General features: G+C 39.4%; 1 protein-coding gene across 1 annotated transcript in view; it reads left to right on the top strand.

Moving 5' to 3' along the window:
• LOC132807273 (frizzled-3) overlaps window positions 1–19,513 on the top strand; it is a 93,108-nt gene that overhangs the window by 11,266 nt on the left and 62,329 nt on the right. Inside the window, exons 2-3 of the mRNA XM_060821544.1 lie at window positions 2,835–2,870; window positions 6,506–7,076. Coding sequence (XP_060677527.1) covers window positions 6,882–7,076 — 195 coding nt within the window. The 5' untranslated portion in view covers window positions 2,835–2,870; window positions 6,506–6,881. The remainder of the gene's footprint in view (window positions 1–2,834; window positions 2,871–6,505; window positions 7,077–19,513) is intronic.

Genomic DNA, 19,513 nt, shown 5'->3' with positions numbered 1-19,513 from the left:
TTCCTCCACGATGTTCTGTTGTGCAGGCGTTTTTTTCACAGCTGCTGAGGGAAGGCCCACCCACTGTTTTCGAGTGTCCTGAGTGTTGATACTTGGCCGTTTGCTTCCCCTTAGTTATTCTCGCACGCTCGGAAAAGGATTTAAATGGTTGTTTTACCATTTAACAATTTTTTTTCTGAAAAAAACTAAGGTGGGGGATGAAAAAAATTAATTCCTTGGGTTGGGATGCAGATCTTAGCAAGGCTGATCTATTCAGATTGCTGCCATCTTGAATCCCCGTTGCATTTTAAAAAATGGAATGAAGTATAGTCCAAAAAGTTATAGCCCAGTCAATTTAATTTTGATAGTGGGAAAAATATTTAAATTAATTCTTAGACACAGGACTAACAACCATTAAACATGGAGTATTTGAGGATAGTCATTCCACTGACCACATCTGACCAAATCTTCTTCAGTTACTTAGCATCTTCCTCGGGTCATTCATGAATAGGGAATATTAACACTTCCTTCCTACATCCACATCATTGATACGTATTGTGAGCAACTGCACCCAAGTAATCACAGTAATCCACTTGTCTCACAAGCTAATGACCTGTAAATTTCTGTTTGCTATTTACTGCCTGTAAGCAAATCCATAAGTCTTGTACATTACTACCTATTTTATATGTATTAATTTTGGTAACCAGTCTCTAATGGGGAGCCTTATCAAAAGTCTTCTGAAAATCCAAGTATTGTACTATATCCCTTTTATCAGTTATATTAGTAATGTTTTGTACTTTTAAGTGTACCGATGAATGGTATTAATATCCAAAAAATTTACTTTTTACGGTGTCTTTCACTGTAGATGTCTCAAACTGCTTTGCTGCCAGTTGAGTGCTTTTGAAGTATAATTACCATAACTTTAGAAATGTGGAGGTCATTTTACACATGAACAACTCCTACAAGCAGCAATGATCAAATATGTTTTTGTGATAATTAAAAAGTAAATATTGGTCAGGACATCAGGACCAACTCCTCTTTAGAATGATCACACATTCCATTTCATTGAGTCTGTACAACTCTTTGTCATCACTCTTAATCATGCACATCAAGAACATTACTGAAACTGTTGAGTACTATCCATGATGGATTTCCTGCATCATTCACAGTGTCGCTGATGGAATCTTTGCTTGCAACTTTGTCATCTGAAGTTATCCAATTTTCTTTTACAAGAGGTCTGCACAAACTTGCAACTTGTGCAGAACTGTCTGTTTGCATCCTATTCCTTATAAACCCAGTGTCAGCAGGCTCAGCTTGCTGCCTGTACTCCAGTGTATTGATTTTAGAGTGCTCCATCAATACTTATCTTTGCATCTTCATGTATCCTTTATCGTCCTTGCGTTATTTTGTGAAACTCTGTGACATGTTTCACTGTATTAACCTTACAAAGTTGATTTACTATGTTTAAAATGAAAGATTATTCTTTACACAGTTGCCAGAAATGGAATTTCTATATCTTGCAAATTGGTTCTAAGTCTGTCGCAGGTTGGAGATTGAGAAGGAAATGCCCACTATCTTGCTGCAGTTAAGTTTTCAGATTAGATTGCAGTTGTTTTGTTTGAATACTTTGAGTTACTGAAGTTATTTGTAATCACCCCAGTGCCAAAGAATGACTTACAAATGGCAGGTAATAAGATGCCTGCAACTCATTCTATGAAACCTATAACTTTCAGAGAGACCATTAAAAATAGCTTGGTGAGAAGGCTCATTGAATTGGAAATGAAAAGTGAAGTGACTGTGCAAATGACTTCATACTGTATCTTCATAATTGTTTGTAAACAGCTAAAATTGTAAAAGTGGGTTTAATGGAAGCTGTCAAGCAGGTTTTAATCCAAAATTCAAAAGGTGCAAAGTATAAGATTGTTGTAATTTTTACTTTTAGTGACCATCTTGGTCTTGTTTTTCACACATGGTTCTGTACAAGGAAAATAAGTTTACTGATAATTGTGCACTGTTTCAGTTGAAATTTTATCTCTGGTTATGTTAATTATTTGAAAAGGAAAAGAAATGTTTATATGTAGTATCATTCATGACCTCAGGTTGTTCCATGCAGTTTACAGTGAGTGACGTACATTTGAAATGGAGTAATTATAATGTAGGAAGCTATATAACTGATTTACACACAGCAAGCTATGGCCATCTGCAAAATGGTAATGACCGGATGATTTTTATTGAAGAATAAATGTTTGTCAGACGGCCAAAGGAAGAACACCCACCTCCTCTTAAGAAAGATAGTGCAATATGATTTTACAGATGCAACTGGCAGAAAAGAGTAGTTGATGTCTGATTAACAACTTACTCAAAAAATGGCACTTCTAACCATGTAGCAATTCCTCACTTCTGCACTGAAACATCAACCTCAGTGTTTGTGCTCAATTACCAGGAATTGGTATTGAATCCACAACCTTTTGTTTAGGAGGCAAGAGTGGTAACATCTGAACTATGATCATTGAATTCATATCCAATGCTGCAGTCTCAATTGTTATCAGTATTCATACAGCTTTGAGTTATGAAAGACTGGCTTCAGTCAATTGTGATATGCAGGCCGACTGAACTATCTGACGATACTGAGTGTATTGTGACCATTCTGCATTTGTGACCTGTACTGCAACAATAACTCTGTTTCTGTTTCCACAGATAATGGTGGACCTGCAGTGTACTTCTATCATTTTGTGTTTTTATTTCAAATTCCTAGCATCTTCAGCATATTGCTTTTGTATGAGATTAATGCAAGTTTGTTTTTATTCAAACGTGACTAACAGTACACTGACATGATCTAAATCTTGTCTTTGCAGATGCTACTGGAAGATTTCACTGACATCATGCTGCAGGTATGCTTAATGCTGCCCTGCCACTTGTAGAATCAGAGTTGTACAGCATGGAAACAGATCCTTTGGCCCAACTTGTCACTGCCAACCAGACGTTCCTAAATTAATCCAGTCCCATTTCCTGTCATTTGGCCCATATGCCAATAAATCGTTTCTATTTGTGTACCCATCCAGATGCCTTTTATTGTACCAGCCTCCACCACTTCCTCTGGCTGCTCGTTCCATGCAAGCACCTCCCACTGTGTGAAAATGTTGCCCCTTAGTCCCTTTTTAGTCTTTCTGCTCTCGCCTTAAACCAATGCCCACTAGTTTTGGACTCGCTCACCCTGGGGAAAAGACTTTGGTTAGTCACTCTATCCATGCCCCTCATGATTTTATAAACTTCTATAAGGTCACCCCTCATCATCCAATGCTCCAGGGAAAACAGCCCCAGCCTGTTCAGCCTCTCCCTATAGCTCAAACCCTCCAAATCTGGCAGCATCCTGGTAAATCTTCTTCAAGTTGTTTCAAGATTCACAACACCCTTCCTGAGGCAGGAGGACCAGAATTGCACATAGTATTCCAAAAGTGGCCTAACCAATGTCCTGTACAACTGCAACATGACTTCTCAACTTCTGTACTCCGTGCAGCAACCAATAGAGGCAAACAAACCAAACGCTACCTTCACTATCCTATTTACCTATAACTCCACTTGAAAGGAACTGTGAACTTGCACTTCAAGGTCTCTGTTCACCAATACTCCCCAGGACCTTACCATTAAGTGTATAAGTCCTGTTCTGATTTTCCTGTCCAAAATGCAGCACCTCGCATTTAACTAAATTAAATTCCTTTTTCCATTCTCCAGTCCATTGGTACATCTGATCAGGATCCTATTGTACTGAGGTTACCTTCTTTGCTGTCCACTACACTTCCAATTTTGGTGTCACCTGCAAACTTACTACTTCCAGAAAACTTTATTAATATACCCGTAATGTCTGATGCAATATATAATCAGTTTAGTCACAGTGAAGACTTAAGTTACTGCATAACCTTTTCTTTGATGCTATGTGCTGTCTGAAATAGGATCTTTCATTGAGATAGTAACCACAGCCTTGAGATAACTGATTAATTTTACAAATCTGTGTTGGAACTATTGTAGTGGGTAGACATAAACAAAAGATACTGTATGTAGAGAGGAGTTGGCTTGCTGGTAATATCACTGGGCTAATAATCCATACCATCTGTCTAATTCTCTGGAGACATGGGTTCAAACCCCACTGTGGCAGATGGTAAAACTTGCGTTATATAAAATCTGGAATTTATTATTGAAAAACTAGTCTAACGGTGACAATGTAGCCATTGAGTATCGTTGTAAAAATCCATCTTGTTCACTTGTTCTTTAGGGAAGGAAATCTGCCATGCATACCAGGTCCAGCAGTGTGGTTCACTCAATTGTCCTTAAATGTCTTAGCAAATGCCTCAGTTAAATCAAACCACTATAAAGCTTAAACAAAGAATTGAATCCAGCGTTGACGTAAGCATCTGAAACAACGATGGCAAACACAACCCTGTCTCAGCCATCACCATCACTGGGCATATCCTGTCCCATTGGCAGGATGGACCCATCACTGGTGGCTTCACAACTGGCATACAATTGGAATGGAGCTCTCCCAGGAGCCTCTAAATTTTCATAGCTTCAGATTCAATATGTGCAAGGAAATCTCTTGTTGATTTCTACCTACTATGCATGTTGCAAGTTCATGTTGCATACTACTTGGAAGAAGCACTTAACCAAGGGCACAAAATGTACTTTGGATGGACGACTTCACCATCCCGTAACCAAGAGTAGTTTGGTAGCATCACGACTGACTGAGTTGGCCGAATTCTAAAGGACATAGTGCTAGATTGTGCCAGCACGCAGTCCACCAAATGGTCCTTGTGGAGATGAAGTCCCATCTTCACATTAAGAGCACCATTATGTGTTAGGGCATTACCACGGTACTTTGAACACATCTCACATCTCAAAACTGGGCATCCATGAGGCATTGTGGGTGATCAGTCGCAGCAACAGCAGAATTGTAGCCTTGTGCTTGGCATATTCCCAACTCTACTATTACCATCAAAGCTAGGAGATCAACCCTGGTTCAATAAAGAGTGCAGAGGGTATGCCGGGAACATGGCAGATCTTAAAAATGAGGTGACAACTTAATAAAGCTATGGTAAGACAATTTGCAGTACTATCCATGCCCTAACCAATCTGTTCCAAAATAGCTACAGCACTGGCATCTCACTGACAATATGAATAATTGCCCACATATGCTTTGTACACAAAGCAGGACAAATTCAAACCAGCCTTCTAGTCTTACCTCAATCATCCCCAAAATGATGGAAGAGTTAGTTGACAGTGTTATCAAGCAGCAGTTGCAAAAGAATAAACTACTCAGTTTAGGTTCCGTCATGGCTACTTTGATCTCATTACAGCCTTGGTTCAAACATGAGCAGAAGTGCTGACTCCACAGGTCAGGTGATACTGTGCTTGACATCAAGGTAGCATTTCACTGCATATGGCATCGAGTAACTTCACTCATTGTGTATTGGGGAAATCTCTGCTGGTTGGAGGTCATTCATCTACACCCCAGAAAAACATGAGAGGAGCTTCTCAGGGTATTTTTAAACATCCCCTTCAGCTGTGTTTTGATGCATTTCTGGAGCAGGTGGGACTTGAACCCAAGCTGTCTGGTTCAAGGGTGGGGATACTGGGCTTAATACATGTTCTTTTGTCTTGTACCATTTTGCTGTCACAAATTCGAGGAAATGTGATTTGTTTTATTAGATCTTATTTCTAATAAAGAGAAAATGGAGAAGCAGGTATGTAAAATGTTTGGGCTTTTGGTAAAAACTTGATTCCACAGTTTGCTCATGCATAATGGAGTGTTTGCAACTCAAATTGTTAAAAATCAAGCCAGTTAATTAATCTTTGGTTCGTACTCATCCCAGTATGACAGTAGAGGCACTACGGTTAGCTTGAAGTAATCTTCAGTTAGTTTCTTTTTTTGAAAATATTTGTTCATGGGATATGCGCATCACTAGCTAGTCCAGCATTATTTTCTGTCCTAGACAACAGTTACTAGTCAACCACACTGCTGTAGAGTCAAATGTAAACAAGATAAGGTTACCTTCTTAAAGGACATTAGTGAACCAAATGGGTTTTTACAATAGCCAACAGATGTCATATCGTCACCATTAAACTAGATTTTTTTTTATTGAATTCAAATCTCATCATCTGCCATGGTGGGATTCAAACCCATTTTCTCAGAACATTAGCCAGGGGTTGTGGATTGCTACACCAGTGACTGTACTACTATGCCGCTGTATTGCTATTGATGAATGGTATTCTGATTATCATTGAGCAACTCTTGCTGGAAGTGTTTAGGTATGCTCAGTGCAGGTGCAGTTTGGTGCTCTTGTATTGTCCATCCCATTTCTAATAACCTGTCTGATGTAACCAAAGATATTTGCACAAAGAAATTGGTCCCTTGTGTTGGTTACTAGAGCACGACTGGCACATGTAGGCCATACTAGAGAGAGGGGGAAATTATTTATTTTAAACAGAACATGAAACCCTCTGGTAACAGTCTTGTTCGGTTTGTTGTTTATAGGTCACAAGAAAACCCTGGAACTTGGGGAAGAATCTTCAGAAACAGAATGGGAGACATTATGTGGGAATGTTGTTAATTAACTCAGACTGAGATGGACAACAAAATAAACCTGTTGAATACCAGAATCTAATTTTAGCAGTTTGTTAAGGAAGCAAAATTACTTTCTGTATGAGAAAAATGCTGAGAACTACTCCTGATGAGATCCAGAAAGCCATGAGTGAAAGAGAGGTCAGATCAAGTTTCAGAGTTTTCAACGGAATGGTGGTTTGAGCAAGCTAACAAAGGAAATTTAAAAACACAAACATTCAATCAGCAAACCTGTTTTTCTTCCTTCCATCAGCAAGAAAAGGAGTTTTTAGTGTTGAATATTGCTGTCATGGCTGTGACTGTTGGAGAAATGTTGTGGACACTTTGTGCATTGTCTGTTCTTTTGGGACGGGGTGGTGGCCACAGTATGTTTGCCTGTGAACCCATTTCCCTGAGAATGTGCCGTGACCTGCCTTACAATATGACATTTATGCCAAATCTCCTGAATCACTATGACCAGCAAACTGCAGCCCTGGCTATGGAGGTAAGCTGATCTTCTGCCCTTGCTGATACAACATAGTGAACATGATATATTTCTGATGTTAATGTACTTTTGTTTTTTTAAAAAACCTTAACTTCATAACCCAGCTGAGACCAGTACATTGTCCTAACTTTAACACTCTGGACATGAAGTAATAATTAGCATATAAGCCTTGGACTTATTTTTCCTTTATATACTTGCTTACGGCTGATGCAGACACAAAGACATTTTGGAATTTACTCCAAATACTTTTATGTGGTGTCTTTGTGGTCAGTTCCAATAATGCAGAGGAAGTGGACCAATACATTCCTTTGTTTTTTTTCACAGAATAGCTATACATGCTGGAAACAAAAACAGAAATTGCTGCCAGAATTGCTGCATTTCTCCAGTATCTGTGGAGAAAAATCAGTATTAATATTTTGGGTCCAATGAGCCATTCTAAAGAAGGGTAATTGAACCTGAAACAATAACTCTGCTTTCTTTTAACATTTCTTCTGTGCTTTGCAGTTGAAGATTTAATTCAATCTTAGAATAGAACAGAAATAAATAATTTTCAGAATGAGAATTCAAAGTAAACTTTGGCAAAATAGAACAAAAATAATTGTAAATGATGAAAAGTTTAAATCAAAAACATAAAATGCCAGAATTGCACAGAACATCAAAAAGAACAACAGTTCAATGTTTCTCTTGGATCACATTCATCATCAGCTGAAAGGTACAGCCTCAGACTTTTAACTCTTGCTATTTTGCTGATTGACCTTGGTTTCAAAAGCAACATTTGTTTTAACTGGTGTCTGTTAACTTTAATGCTCTTTGTTTTGTTGGAGCAGTTCCCACTCTGTTGGCTCCTATTGATATTAATCTTCTGTATGATTTATAATTTCGACTGTGAAGTGCTAGTTAGCCTTCGGCTGTCTTCTGTTGCTAATTTTTTTGGTCTTCCATTTCTGTCTCCCGTGAGACAAGTCCATCAAGTTTTCTTTTGCACCTGTGTGGTTGTCGTTTCAATTTACCTCATCTGATTCGGGCCATTCTGAGCCCTGCAGCATTCCCACAGACACTTTGTAAATGTAAAGGCAGATTGAAGCTGGTATTTTCTCCCAAGTATATCCCTTGGAGAATTATTCATATTTATGAATCTTAAAGCAAATATAGCTTGCATAAAAAAAATTATGTTGAGCTCATTGAAGCAGTTTAGATTAGATTTCCTACATTGTGGAAACAGGCTCTTCAGCCCAACAACTCCACACTGACTAATGCACTCCCCTCTGACTAATGCGCCTGACACTAAGGATAATTTAGCATGGCCAGTTCACCTGACCTGCACATCTTTGGAATGTGGGAGGAAATTGGAGCACCCGGAGGAAACCCATGCAGACACAGGGAGAATGTGCAAACTCCACACAGACAGCCACCCAAGGCTGGAATCAAACCTGGGACTCTGCCGCTATGAGGCAGCAGTGCTAACCACTGAGCCACCATGCCGCCCCATGCACATAATTCATTTGAAGTTTAGATTTCCTGCGTCAATGTCATGTGCACTGTCTGTCAAACCTGACTTTAAATGTTTATAATTTTTCAGCAGAGTCTAGATTGGAGTGGTGCTTGAAAAGCACATCAGATCAGGCAGCATTGGAGGAGTAAGAAAATCGACGTTTCTGGCAGGAACTCTCCATCAGGACTTGATGAAGGGCTTTTGCCCGAAACGTCGATTTTCCTATTCCTCGGACGCTACCTGACCTGCTGTGCTTTTCCAGCACCACTCTAATCTAGACTCTGATTTCCAGCATCTGCAGTACTCACTTTTGCCTATAATGTCTCAGCAGTTTCTTCAACCTGGTGCAATATTTGAATTTGACCTTTCTCTAGCTAGTGTTGAGACTGATTTTTTTTTAGCCTAATTTTCTAACCAACTTGTTCAGAGATATTATTGGACACCTCTGGAGCAGGTGGGACTTGAACCCAGACTTTCCAGTCCATGAGTAGGGACACTGCTACTGTGCACAAGAGCCCTGTGGGTCAGACTAATTATCCCTTAACTTTGATGCTCAACAGCTGTCTGTGTCCTCTGAATCACTTCTGTGTAGTGAACTGCCTGATCTCTACTTTGATTTTTGTCACTTGGTATAACAGTGTCTGGGCATATGATGAATTGTAGGTATGAACTTTGGATTGTTGTGCTTTGGATCTGTAACTTATTTTGTTTAAATTAGTACTTAAGCTTTTGTGTTTTCAGTTCAGGGTTTATTTATCCTGCTTTATGAATGAAACTTTTCTTCTTGAAAGTATGCTGTTGTTCTGAGGCAAGCTGTGGCTGAGTGTTGCAGTGAATTAGAACACCGCCCTGAGTTCAAATCTAATACCCTGTTATAAGTGACAGCCAAGTCCTAATGCAACTTAAAGATGTTATGTATGTTGTCATGGCTTGGAGCCCTTTTGATCTATGTGAGGTTTAAAACCAAGCTGTGACTAGTGGCTTGTCGGGGGAGAAAGCATAAGCTTGTAAGAACCTCACTGACAGGGAATTGTTGCTCAGCCCCTTGGTATTTTCTACCCAACTTGCTTCGTGATGTTATCTCACACCCTGGCACAGGTGGGATTTGAACCTAGAGCTTCTGCCTCAGAGGTAGGGATACTACCACTGCACCAAAAGCACTTTTTGCTCAGCTCTTTTGAAAGACCCAGAATGGTTGAAATTCCTCTTTAGTGCCTCTTTAATGAGAAATGTACACAGCATTGAAGTTTGTGACACATTGCAAGCTGTCAACTTTGAATTCTCTACTACTCTGACAATGAAATGGGTGAGAGTTGTTAGAAGTGGGGTAGGAATGAACAATTGGTAAAATAGCTAAAGTTCACTGCAGGTTTGCAGATGGATCAGCAGTCACTGAGGATGTTGTGACTGTGCCTCAAAACATTGGCTGTAAAAGTATTTCAAGTTACCCTGACTTTATGAAAGTCACGAGAAATGCTGATTCGTTTTCTTTTCTTATCTGGCTATTTATTAATTATTCTCATCAGACTTAGTACAACCAAGGTTCTGCATAGCTCATACAGTTACAAAACATGGATGATGGCTATTTGGCCTGTTAAGCCTTTATTGTTCTGTTTGGAACTGATGAAGTTTATCAGGTGGCTGTGCCTTTTTAGTATGTTCCTACTTTGAGATGATTGTTACCTGGGCCTTTAGTTAGAGATGTAATCAAATACAATTTGCGGTAGTGTCCTGTACCTGCTGAGATTGGTGTTACCTAGGGGACCATTAATTTATGGTGATTAATGAGCAGTGCTGATAGCTAAATTGTGACAGCTGCTTTTCTATTCTGACATAATTAAATACAATTATTCCAAAACCAAATAGGAGGATAGTGTAAATCTTGTGTAGTGAAAAGCCAGGTGGGTACAAGCCTATTGTGTGGAGAAGGGATGAATGTTAGTTTTTGCATTTTAGCATTTCTATTTATTTTGGAAAAAACTTAAATTTAAAAATAATCCCTTTTATTCACCTCCTGTTCATATTCTTCCCAGTGGAGAATTGACCCACTTTTCTGTTTCTGTTGATGCTTCTTTATATTGTATCCTGAAATTTTTAATTTTTTAATACATTACATAAGGGTTCTGCCAGTGTCGCTGTGTAATATAGTCCAGATTTACCAATGAGCCATTACTTCCACCAGACTCCAGCTATCTTAGTTGGAAATCGATTCATTTTGCATGGAAGTATGTATGCTGTGTAGAATAGTGCATTGATTAGTACATACATTGTACTGTTTTATTGTTTTGATTGGAAAATTACTGCAGTTTTAAACCTTCTAAAAAGCTTCATAATCAATCGTTCACCTTTTCTTCAGTACAGTACTTGTTTAAGTTTATGCAACGCTCCTAAACCAAATTGCAGCCTCATCTTGAGCCCATAATGAATGTCTGTAATTGACATTAGGCTGTACATGCGATTCAGTTGGCTAGTAAGTTAGCACTTGGGGAATTCAGGAAAGGCAATCAACATAGTTTAATCTGTAACAGCTGCAAGTTTGTCTACTGTACCAACTCTAGAAGAGTTGGACCTAACTAATTAGAGAAAATACTAACAAAATGCTTTTTCACAGAAATAAACATGTAATAACCAGGACTGCAACAGTTCTGGTGTGAAATTTGTTGCCTGTACTTAATATTAGCACGCTGTTACTGTGTAGATATTTCTGTTCGTAGTACAGATGTCTGTGGTACTTTATACTTTGTACTCCTTGACTTAAGTACATGCTTATTGAATACACTGAGGCCAGAAGAATAGTAGGGAATAGAAAAGAAAGATTTACCGGGGATCTAATATACTAAGAGAATGTTTTCACTTTTTTAAAAAAGTGAAATATTACTAGTTGAGAACAAATATTTAAGGTTGATAATAAATGGAATACTTCAGAAACATTATAATGGATAATGCCTGGGGAATGGAAAGAAAAATACTCTCTCAATGGGGAAAAGATCAATAGGTGCACGAAGAATAGTTAAGCATCCCTTGTAGGGATGGATGACTGTATTTGAGTACAAAGTTATAGAGAAGCTAGTCAAAAAAAGAAACAAATGGACGCATATGTACGAGCAAAAAAATCCTCCTGTTATATCAAGAGCAGAGTAATGGTGTAAGTTAATACTCTGAGAGACTAAACATAATAATTTTTTGTCCTCCTTATTAAAATGTCCTGTATCCCATAATGTAACAGTACACCAACCATGAATGCTGCATTGAATTATTCTGAGCATTCACGGTTAATGATAGTGCCTTGTTCTAGAAGAATGCTTTGCAATCCGTTTCTGAGAAGTACAGGCAAATGCGTGTTGCATAGTGGTACATGACACCCATGGTATTTTTATTCAAATACTGATTCCATAGTCATATATTATTTGACCAGATATTAAACTTAAAAAATATATCTGATCCTAGACCATATGTGGTTTGCTTGCAGGACTGATTCACCTCAAGAAATGATAAAGGAGGTTAGTGCAGTGTTGGTTATCACCATGAAAGTGGATTGTATTTTGAATAACTTTTGTATTTGGGTAATATTTTGTATTTTGCCTAATTAAGTGGATAATGTGCAACACATGTAGGAGCGGATTAATATAATATCCGTATGTTTAAAAAGGATGAAAAATTTAATGCAGGCACACGTAGGTGCACTAAACCAAGTTTTGCCTGGCCAGAATAACTATTAGAGTAATGTACTAGAATTGGACCAAATGAGGTTGCCATGAAGAATTCTCCTTTTCAGCTTCTCTTGTTGCCTGAGACATGGTGATCCTTGTCTTAAACAACAGCACAATAGTCTCTGTAATGAAAGAGCTGCTCAGTGGTCTCAGAACTATGATGATGTTATCTTTAACCAGGTTTTAGAAGAGGAAGATCATGACCAGAAACTTTGAGATTGCATAAATTGGTGCAACTCTACAATCTAACTTAATTGTTCTCCAGAAGGTTTTTGGTCAGATCCTGTTTCAAAGGTATCTGTTTAACTGGCAGTAGTTGAGCTCTATGGAGCATGTTGCAAAGTGGAGGCCATCTAGCTAAACTAATTGATGTCTGTTTTAATCCATTACTGGGTACGGGGTTAGCTAAAATACGGGGAAGTATGAGGGAGGTGGCACAGTAGATTGAATACTGATGAACGCAATACATGGAATAAAAATATGCAAAACCTCTTCAGCGAGTTAAACCTATTTAAGAATATGTAAACAAATGCTTTAATGATTGAATGGTCTAGACTCTTGAATCCTTGACTCATGCTGTAAATGTTAGGAATTTATTCTTCCTTTCCTCTCTAAAGTACAGGTTTGTGCTAAGGTTTTGTTGTATATGCCCCACTGAGTTTGTCTCACTCAAGTGAACATTGCTCATATGTGAGTTTCCATACTGTTGGAAACTGTTCACAGGGGGAACATATATGCCTTCCAAACATGGTTTTATATTTTCAGTATTAAATAAATATGACTGAAGAATTCAACTAATGTGATTATAATTACATTGAGGAAAATCCATTTTTAATCACTGGTTCTTGCAAATTCATGGAGGGAAAGAAGCAGAAAATTGCTGATACATTTTACACAATGATATCCAGCACAAGTGTCCAAACTTTTATTTTCCTTTTTGTTAATTTTTACACAGCTCTGTGCACATTGCCTAATTTAAACCCTTATGTTTACTGAACTACATTGGACCTGGCTGAGCAATGCCTTGATTTCAAAACACTCATTTTTGTTTTCAGATCCTTCCATGGCCTTGTTCTTCCCTGTCTTTGTAGTCTCTTTCAGCCTGTCAGTGCTCAGAGAAATCTGTGCTGTTCCAACTCAAGCCTCTTGAGTATATGCAGGTTGCTCTGCCATTGCTCTAAGCTCTGGCATTCCCTTCTTAAATCTATCGCTCTATTTCTCTTTCCTTTTTAAGGCAATCTTTAAAACCTTTGTCTTTGGCAAAGCTTTTAGTCAGAGGTCCTCCTATTTCCTATGTTAGTTAGCTCAGTACACTAAATGGCTTGTGATGTAGAATGCTGCCGTTAGCATCGGTTCAATTTTCACACAGGCTGAGGCTACCACAAAGAGCTCTCCTCCATGCATGGCCAACTGATTAGCAAGGTTTTATCACACGAAATCCAGGAGGAACTACCTCATTGGCTTGAAGGAATGAGATGGGGTGTTTGTAGACGGTTCTTTTTCGAACTGAAGGGCTGTGATCAGTAGTGTGTCACAAGGATCAGTGCTGGATCCAGTGCTTTCATCATTTTATATAAATGATTTGAATGTGAATATAAGAAGTATGGTGAGTATGTTTGCAGATGACGCCAAAATTGGTGGTGTAGTGGACAGTGAAGAAGCTTATCTGAGTACAACAGGATCTTGATCAGCTGGGCCAAGGAGTGGCAGATGGAATTTAATTTGGATAAATGGAAAGTGTTGCATTTTGGTCAGGCAAACCAGGGCAGGACTTATGTAATTAATGGTAGGGCCATAGGGAGTGTTGCCAAGCAAAGAGACCTAGGGATGCAGATGCGTAGTTCATTGAAAGTGGAGTTGCAGATAGACAGGGTAGTAAAGAAGGCATTTGATACACTTGCCTTCATTGGTCAGTGCAGTGAGTATAGCAGTTGTGACATCTTGTTGCGGCTATACAGGATGTTAGTGAGGCCACAGGCCACTTTTAGAATACTGCGTAGAAATTCTTATGGAATACAAGGATATAGAAGTTATGTAAAACTCTGGTTATACCCACTTGGAGTACCATGAGAAGATCAGGGTACCACACTTTAGAAAAGAAATTGGAGGGAGAACAATTATGATACATGGGTTTCAGAGGTTAAGTTATGAGGAGAGATTTCACAAATTAGACCTGTTTTCTCCAAAATTTAAAAGGATTAGGGATGATCTGATCAAAGAGTTCAAGATATTAACAGGAAAAATAAAGAGTTGGTAAAAATAAACTATTTCCACTGATTGATGATTCTTGAACTAGGAAGCATAGCCTGAGAATTAGGACCAGATCATTCAGGAGGGATGTTTGGAAGCACTTCTGACATACAAAGGATGGTTCAGGAGTCCCCCCGTACCCACGGGGGATATGTTTCAGGACTTACCATGGAAACCCGAAACTGCGGATAGGAGCGAAAATATTCATTTCAATGGGAAACGTACCTTCCCGTCAACCTCCTGATCCCTGGTTCCCTATAATATTTTCGGGGTGCATTAATCCGCGAAAAACAATTCCATGGATACGAGAGTCGCTCTGTAGTTGTTTGGAACTGTCTTTCACAAATGGCAATGGATACAGGATCAGTTGTAAGGTTTAAATCTGAGGTAAACAAATCTTTGTGAAGCAAAGGTATGAGGGATATGGGTCAAAGGCAAGTATACGAGTCAGGCACTGATCAGCCACGATCTCATTGAATGGCAGAACAGCTCAAGGGGCCTAATGGTGTACTCCTGTTCTTGTATTTCCCATGCCTTTGAACTGAGTGACTTTCTCAGCCATATCTGAGAACTTGAGTCAGCCACAATGTTGATTGTCTGGAGTCACATAGACCAAACCAGTAAGCTTGACATATTTCTTAAAGGACAAATCCAAAGTTGAAAGCAATTATAATGATAATTATAGTACCTGTTATAAAAAATGCATTTTTATGACAACCACCTATGGCAGGTACTTTAAGTATTACTATTATTGCTTTCAACTTCAGATTTGTAAACTAAATTTAAATTTTGCTGATTGTTATTGTGAGATTTGGACCCATAGCCCCAGATCATTAACCTAGGTTTACATTTTTAAGACACAAATGGAGTACAGGAAAACAACAGGCATTATTGTCAAATTAGAATGGGGCCATTCAGGAGTGAACACAACAAGCACTTCACCTGAAGAGGAGTGGAAGTTTGGAATTTTGTTTCCCAAAGGATTAGCTGAAGTCTTTCAGAGCTGAAATTGATAGGTTTCTGTTAAGTGAAGGCATCAAATGTAAAGGACTTATGATTCAAACTAATTATAATCATTTTGAATGGCAGGGAGAAGATTGAGGGCTACCCTGTTTTTTTCGAAGAAATAAAATATTAATTGTTGCACCCAAGCTCTTAACCAAAAAAAAATCAATATTTCTTTGTTTATTTGCTGTTTTAGATAAGCAAAGGTATTTACTTTGTTCCTTGTGAAATATTTTCAAAACTTTATCCTCCATTAGCCAACTTGGCAATGAGATCAGAGAGTATTAAATGACTGGTTATTTTATTTTTTAGATACAAGTTCATGACAGAAAGCCAAGAGTATCGAAACTGTTCTGACTTACTTGACTTTACTTGCAAATTCCCCCTTTTACTGTCTTGTTGAATTAAATGTTATGAGCCCTTGCATGTTTCAGTAGATCTATTGATGTGTGACTGACTGCTGATACTATAAAGGATCCTCACAGTGAGACCATTTAAAGAAAACAAGCAAAAGAAAACTTTAATTATGAATTGCAGGTTTAAAAATATTTCACTGCATCGTACTGAGCTTTTTTTTATCGCAGTGATTATACAAGAATGCACCTACAAGTCCACACTGTCAGGACTTGTCTAGTTCTTTAACTTTAAACAAATCCTTGAATCGCAAGTCGACAGTTATGAACTTGGATTTTATATGATAGTGCTTGTGCTGCTAAGAACTGGGTGATGGATGATATCTTGCTCTTAGTTGCAAAAACAGACCTACAAGAATAGGTGGGGAAAAATGAGCCCCCATTTCATTCCTAGTGGATTAGCTGGATCTTTCTCCTTTTATATTTAATAAATAAAATCTAGCATTTTAGTTAAAACTGTATCATAGCTTTGAGCATCCCAAAACAAGTTTTCATAGGAAAGCCATTTTACATGCACAGAAAGGACCCAAACAGCAGTCAGTTGAAGAACCAGTGAATCTGTTCTTAGTGGTATTAACTGGAGGAGGGATGACGATCACTTCCCCCAAACAGGAGAAGGCCTTGAGTTGCATCTTATCTGATATATACAGTATAGTACTCAGCTTGTACTGAAGAGCTGACCTGGATCATGTACTCAAATCTTGAAGTGGCTACCTCTCTTTCTCCCAGAGAATCACAACATTACCAGCTGAACCAAGCTCTCACTTAAATCTTGTGCAGTTTTGCATAGATGAACCAAGTCCCCTGTGAATCTAAATTTCTATCTTTATTCACTGTTTGATTTAGTGTAGTTTAACTGTTTAACAACAAAATCTTAATTTCAGTTATTGTTTACTGAGGAATACATATGACATTATTTCTTTATCCTCTCTGAAGCTGAAAAATATCTCAATAGTCTTGGATTGAAACTTGACATAATTGTATTAAAGGCAAAATATGGTACAGAAGCATAAATCTGTAAGATACTGCAGAGTACAACAGCCAAGACTTCAGTATCTTTGAAACTGTCCTTTTACTCCAAACCTGTAGAGTGCAGCAGTTCTTAACCATTCTTAGTACTGTCTTTGCAAGGTTCTGACTCTGCATATGCCCCTTTTCCATCCATCCCAGGATGGATGTGTAATGAATACAAATAACCATCAAACAAGCCATTGCTTCTACGACCATAACTAACCTCATCTCGTCTGTAGATTACCCACTTCCCCCCCACCAAACAGCTCTCCGCCTCATAGTATCCCAACCCATGCAAATGTGTTGCTGGTCAAAGCACAGCAGGCCAGGCAGCATCTCAGGAATACCTGGCCTGCTGTGCTTTGACCAGCAACACATTTGCAGCTGTGATCTCCAGCATCTGCAGACCTCATTTTTTACTCCCAACCCATGCAGCCTGCCTGTACCTTATTCCCAAAATCCATGGACTAAACTGCCTGGACAAACTCATTGTTTTAGCGTGTTCCTTCCCCCCAGAATTTACTTCTTCCTACCTTGACTTTTTTTTCTCTCTTGTCCAGTCCCTTCCCACTTACATCCCAAATTCTTTTGACACTCGTTTCAGTTTCTAAATTCCAGTTTGCTGGCACCAGCCACATCTCTCACCATGGACTGCAACCTCTCTACATGTCCAGCCCCCTCATCACGATGGACTGAGGGGTCTCTGTTTCTTCCTTGAAAAGAAGGCCTGAATTGTCCTCATCCGTCACCACTCTGCTGGCTAAGCTCGTCTGCAATCCAAACCAACTTCTTCTTACTTCGTCTCACTTTCTTCAGGTCAAAGGTATGTCCATGAGTACCCATATGGGACCCAGTTATGCCTGTCTCTTTGTGGTTTATGTGCAACATTTCTTGATACAGCCATCCGCTGGTCCCTTCCTACAACTCTTTCTCTGGTACGTTGTTGACATCATTGGTGCTGCTTTCCTCGATCATCCAGAATTGAAATAATTTATTAATTTTGCTTCCAGTTAACATCCTGCCTAGTTCATTTTTGACTCCCTCCCCTTCCTTGTTGTCTTGGTTTCCATTTGTGGGGATAGGCTGGCCACCAATTTCCACTTAGGAACCCTCCAGCCACAAGGGATGAACTCAGATTTCTCCAGTTTCCTCATTTCCCCTCCCCCCACCTTGTCTCAGTCCCAACCCTTGAACTCAGCACCACCTTCCTAACCTACAATCTTCTTCCTGATCTCTCTGCCCCTGCCCCCACCCCCACTCCGGCCTATCACCCTCACCTTTACCTCCTTCCATCTATCGCATTTCCAACGCCCCTCCCCCAAGTCCCTCCTCCCTACCTTTTATCTTAGCCTGCTTGGCACACCTTCCTCATTCCTGAAGAAGGGATCATGCCCAAAACGTCGATTCTCCTCCTTGGATGCTGCCTGACCTACTGCGCTTTTCCAGCAACACATTTTCAGCTCTGATCTCCAGCATCTGCAGTCCTCACTTTCTCCTGGCCACCGATTTCCACAGTTATCTTGACTATGCAAACTCTCAACTTGCTTCCTGCAAAAGACTCTATTCCATTCTCCCTGTTTCTCTATCTCCATCCCATCAGTTCTGAAAAATGCCAACTTCCGCAGGAAGCCTCAACCAAGGATTCTTCACTGTGGTTGACAAGGCACTCAGTTGTGTTCAATACATTTCCACACTTTTGCCTTCACCCCTTCTCTTTCTTAACTCAAGACTTGCAGGGTCCTCTGATTTCCCGTTGCCTCCCAAGCCTCCTTTTTCAAAGGATCATAACTTGCTATTTCAAATACCTCCACTGGGTGCAACCCCAGTCAAACATTTCCTTTCCTTTCCCTTGTCAGTATTCCACAGGGACCATTATCTCTGGACACCTTGGCCCACTTCTCCGTTCGCAGCATCACCCTACATCTTCCATGGCATCTTTTCATATAATTGCAGAACACTTGCTTGTTTTAACTGCTCCCTTCTCATTATCCAAGCTGTAGACATACCTTCCAGGTGAAGCAGTGATTTACTTGTACTTCTTTCAATCTAATCCACTGTATTTACTGCTCACATTATGGTCTCCTCTTCACTGAGGAAACAAAATGAAGATTGGATGATCACTTTAGAACATGCCTGCACCCTACTTATAAAAATGACCCTGAACTTTCAGTTGCCTGTCACTTCACACCATATTCCCATGCCAGTATATCTGTCTCAAGCTCACTGCAGTGCTCACACAAGCTGGAGCAACAATACCTCCTTTTCCTTACAGGCTTCAGGACTTGTCATTAAGACTAACGGTTTTGTTACCCACCTCTAGACACCTAGGTCGTCTTTTGTCTGGGTTGCTCCCAGCACAACCAGCCTATTTTCCACCACTCTTACTTCCCATCAGCCAGCATTTATTTTCATTTCAGGATATCACGAAATGAAATAAATGCTTCCCTCTTTGGACATCTTCTCTGTATTCCCTTGACTCCCTGTCCTGCAGCCTGTTTCAGCATTTGACCACACTTTTCCAAGTGTTTTTAGTTCTGACGAAGGATCACTGGACAT

This window comes from Hemiscyllium ocellatum, chromosome 3 (genome assembly GCF_020745735.1).
Source record: "Hemiscyllium ocellatum isolate sHemOce1 chromosome 3, sHemOce1.pat.X.cur, whole genome shotgun sequence".
Taxonomy (NCBI): Eukaryota; Metazoa; Chordata; class Chondrichthyes; order Orectolobiformes; family Hemiscylliidae; genus Hemiscyllium; species Hemiscyllium ocellatum.
The sequence above is the reverse complement of the archived record's forward strand: the minus strand, read 5'-3'. Positions and strand labels throughout refer to the sequence as shown.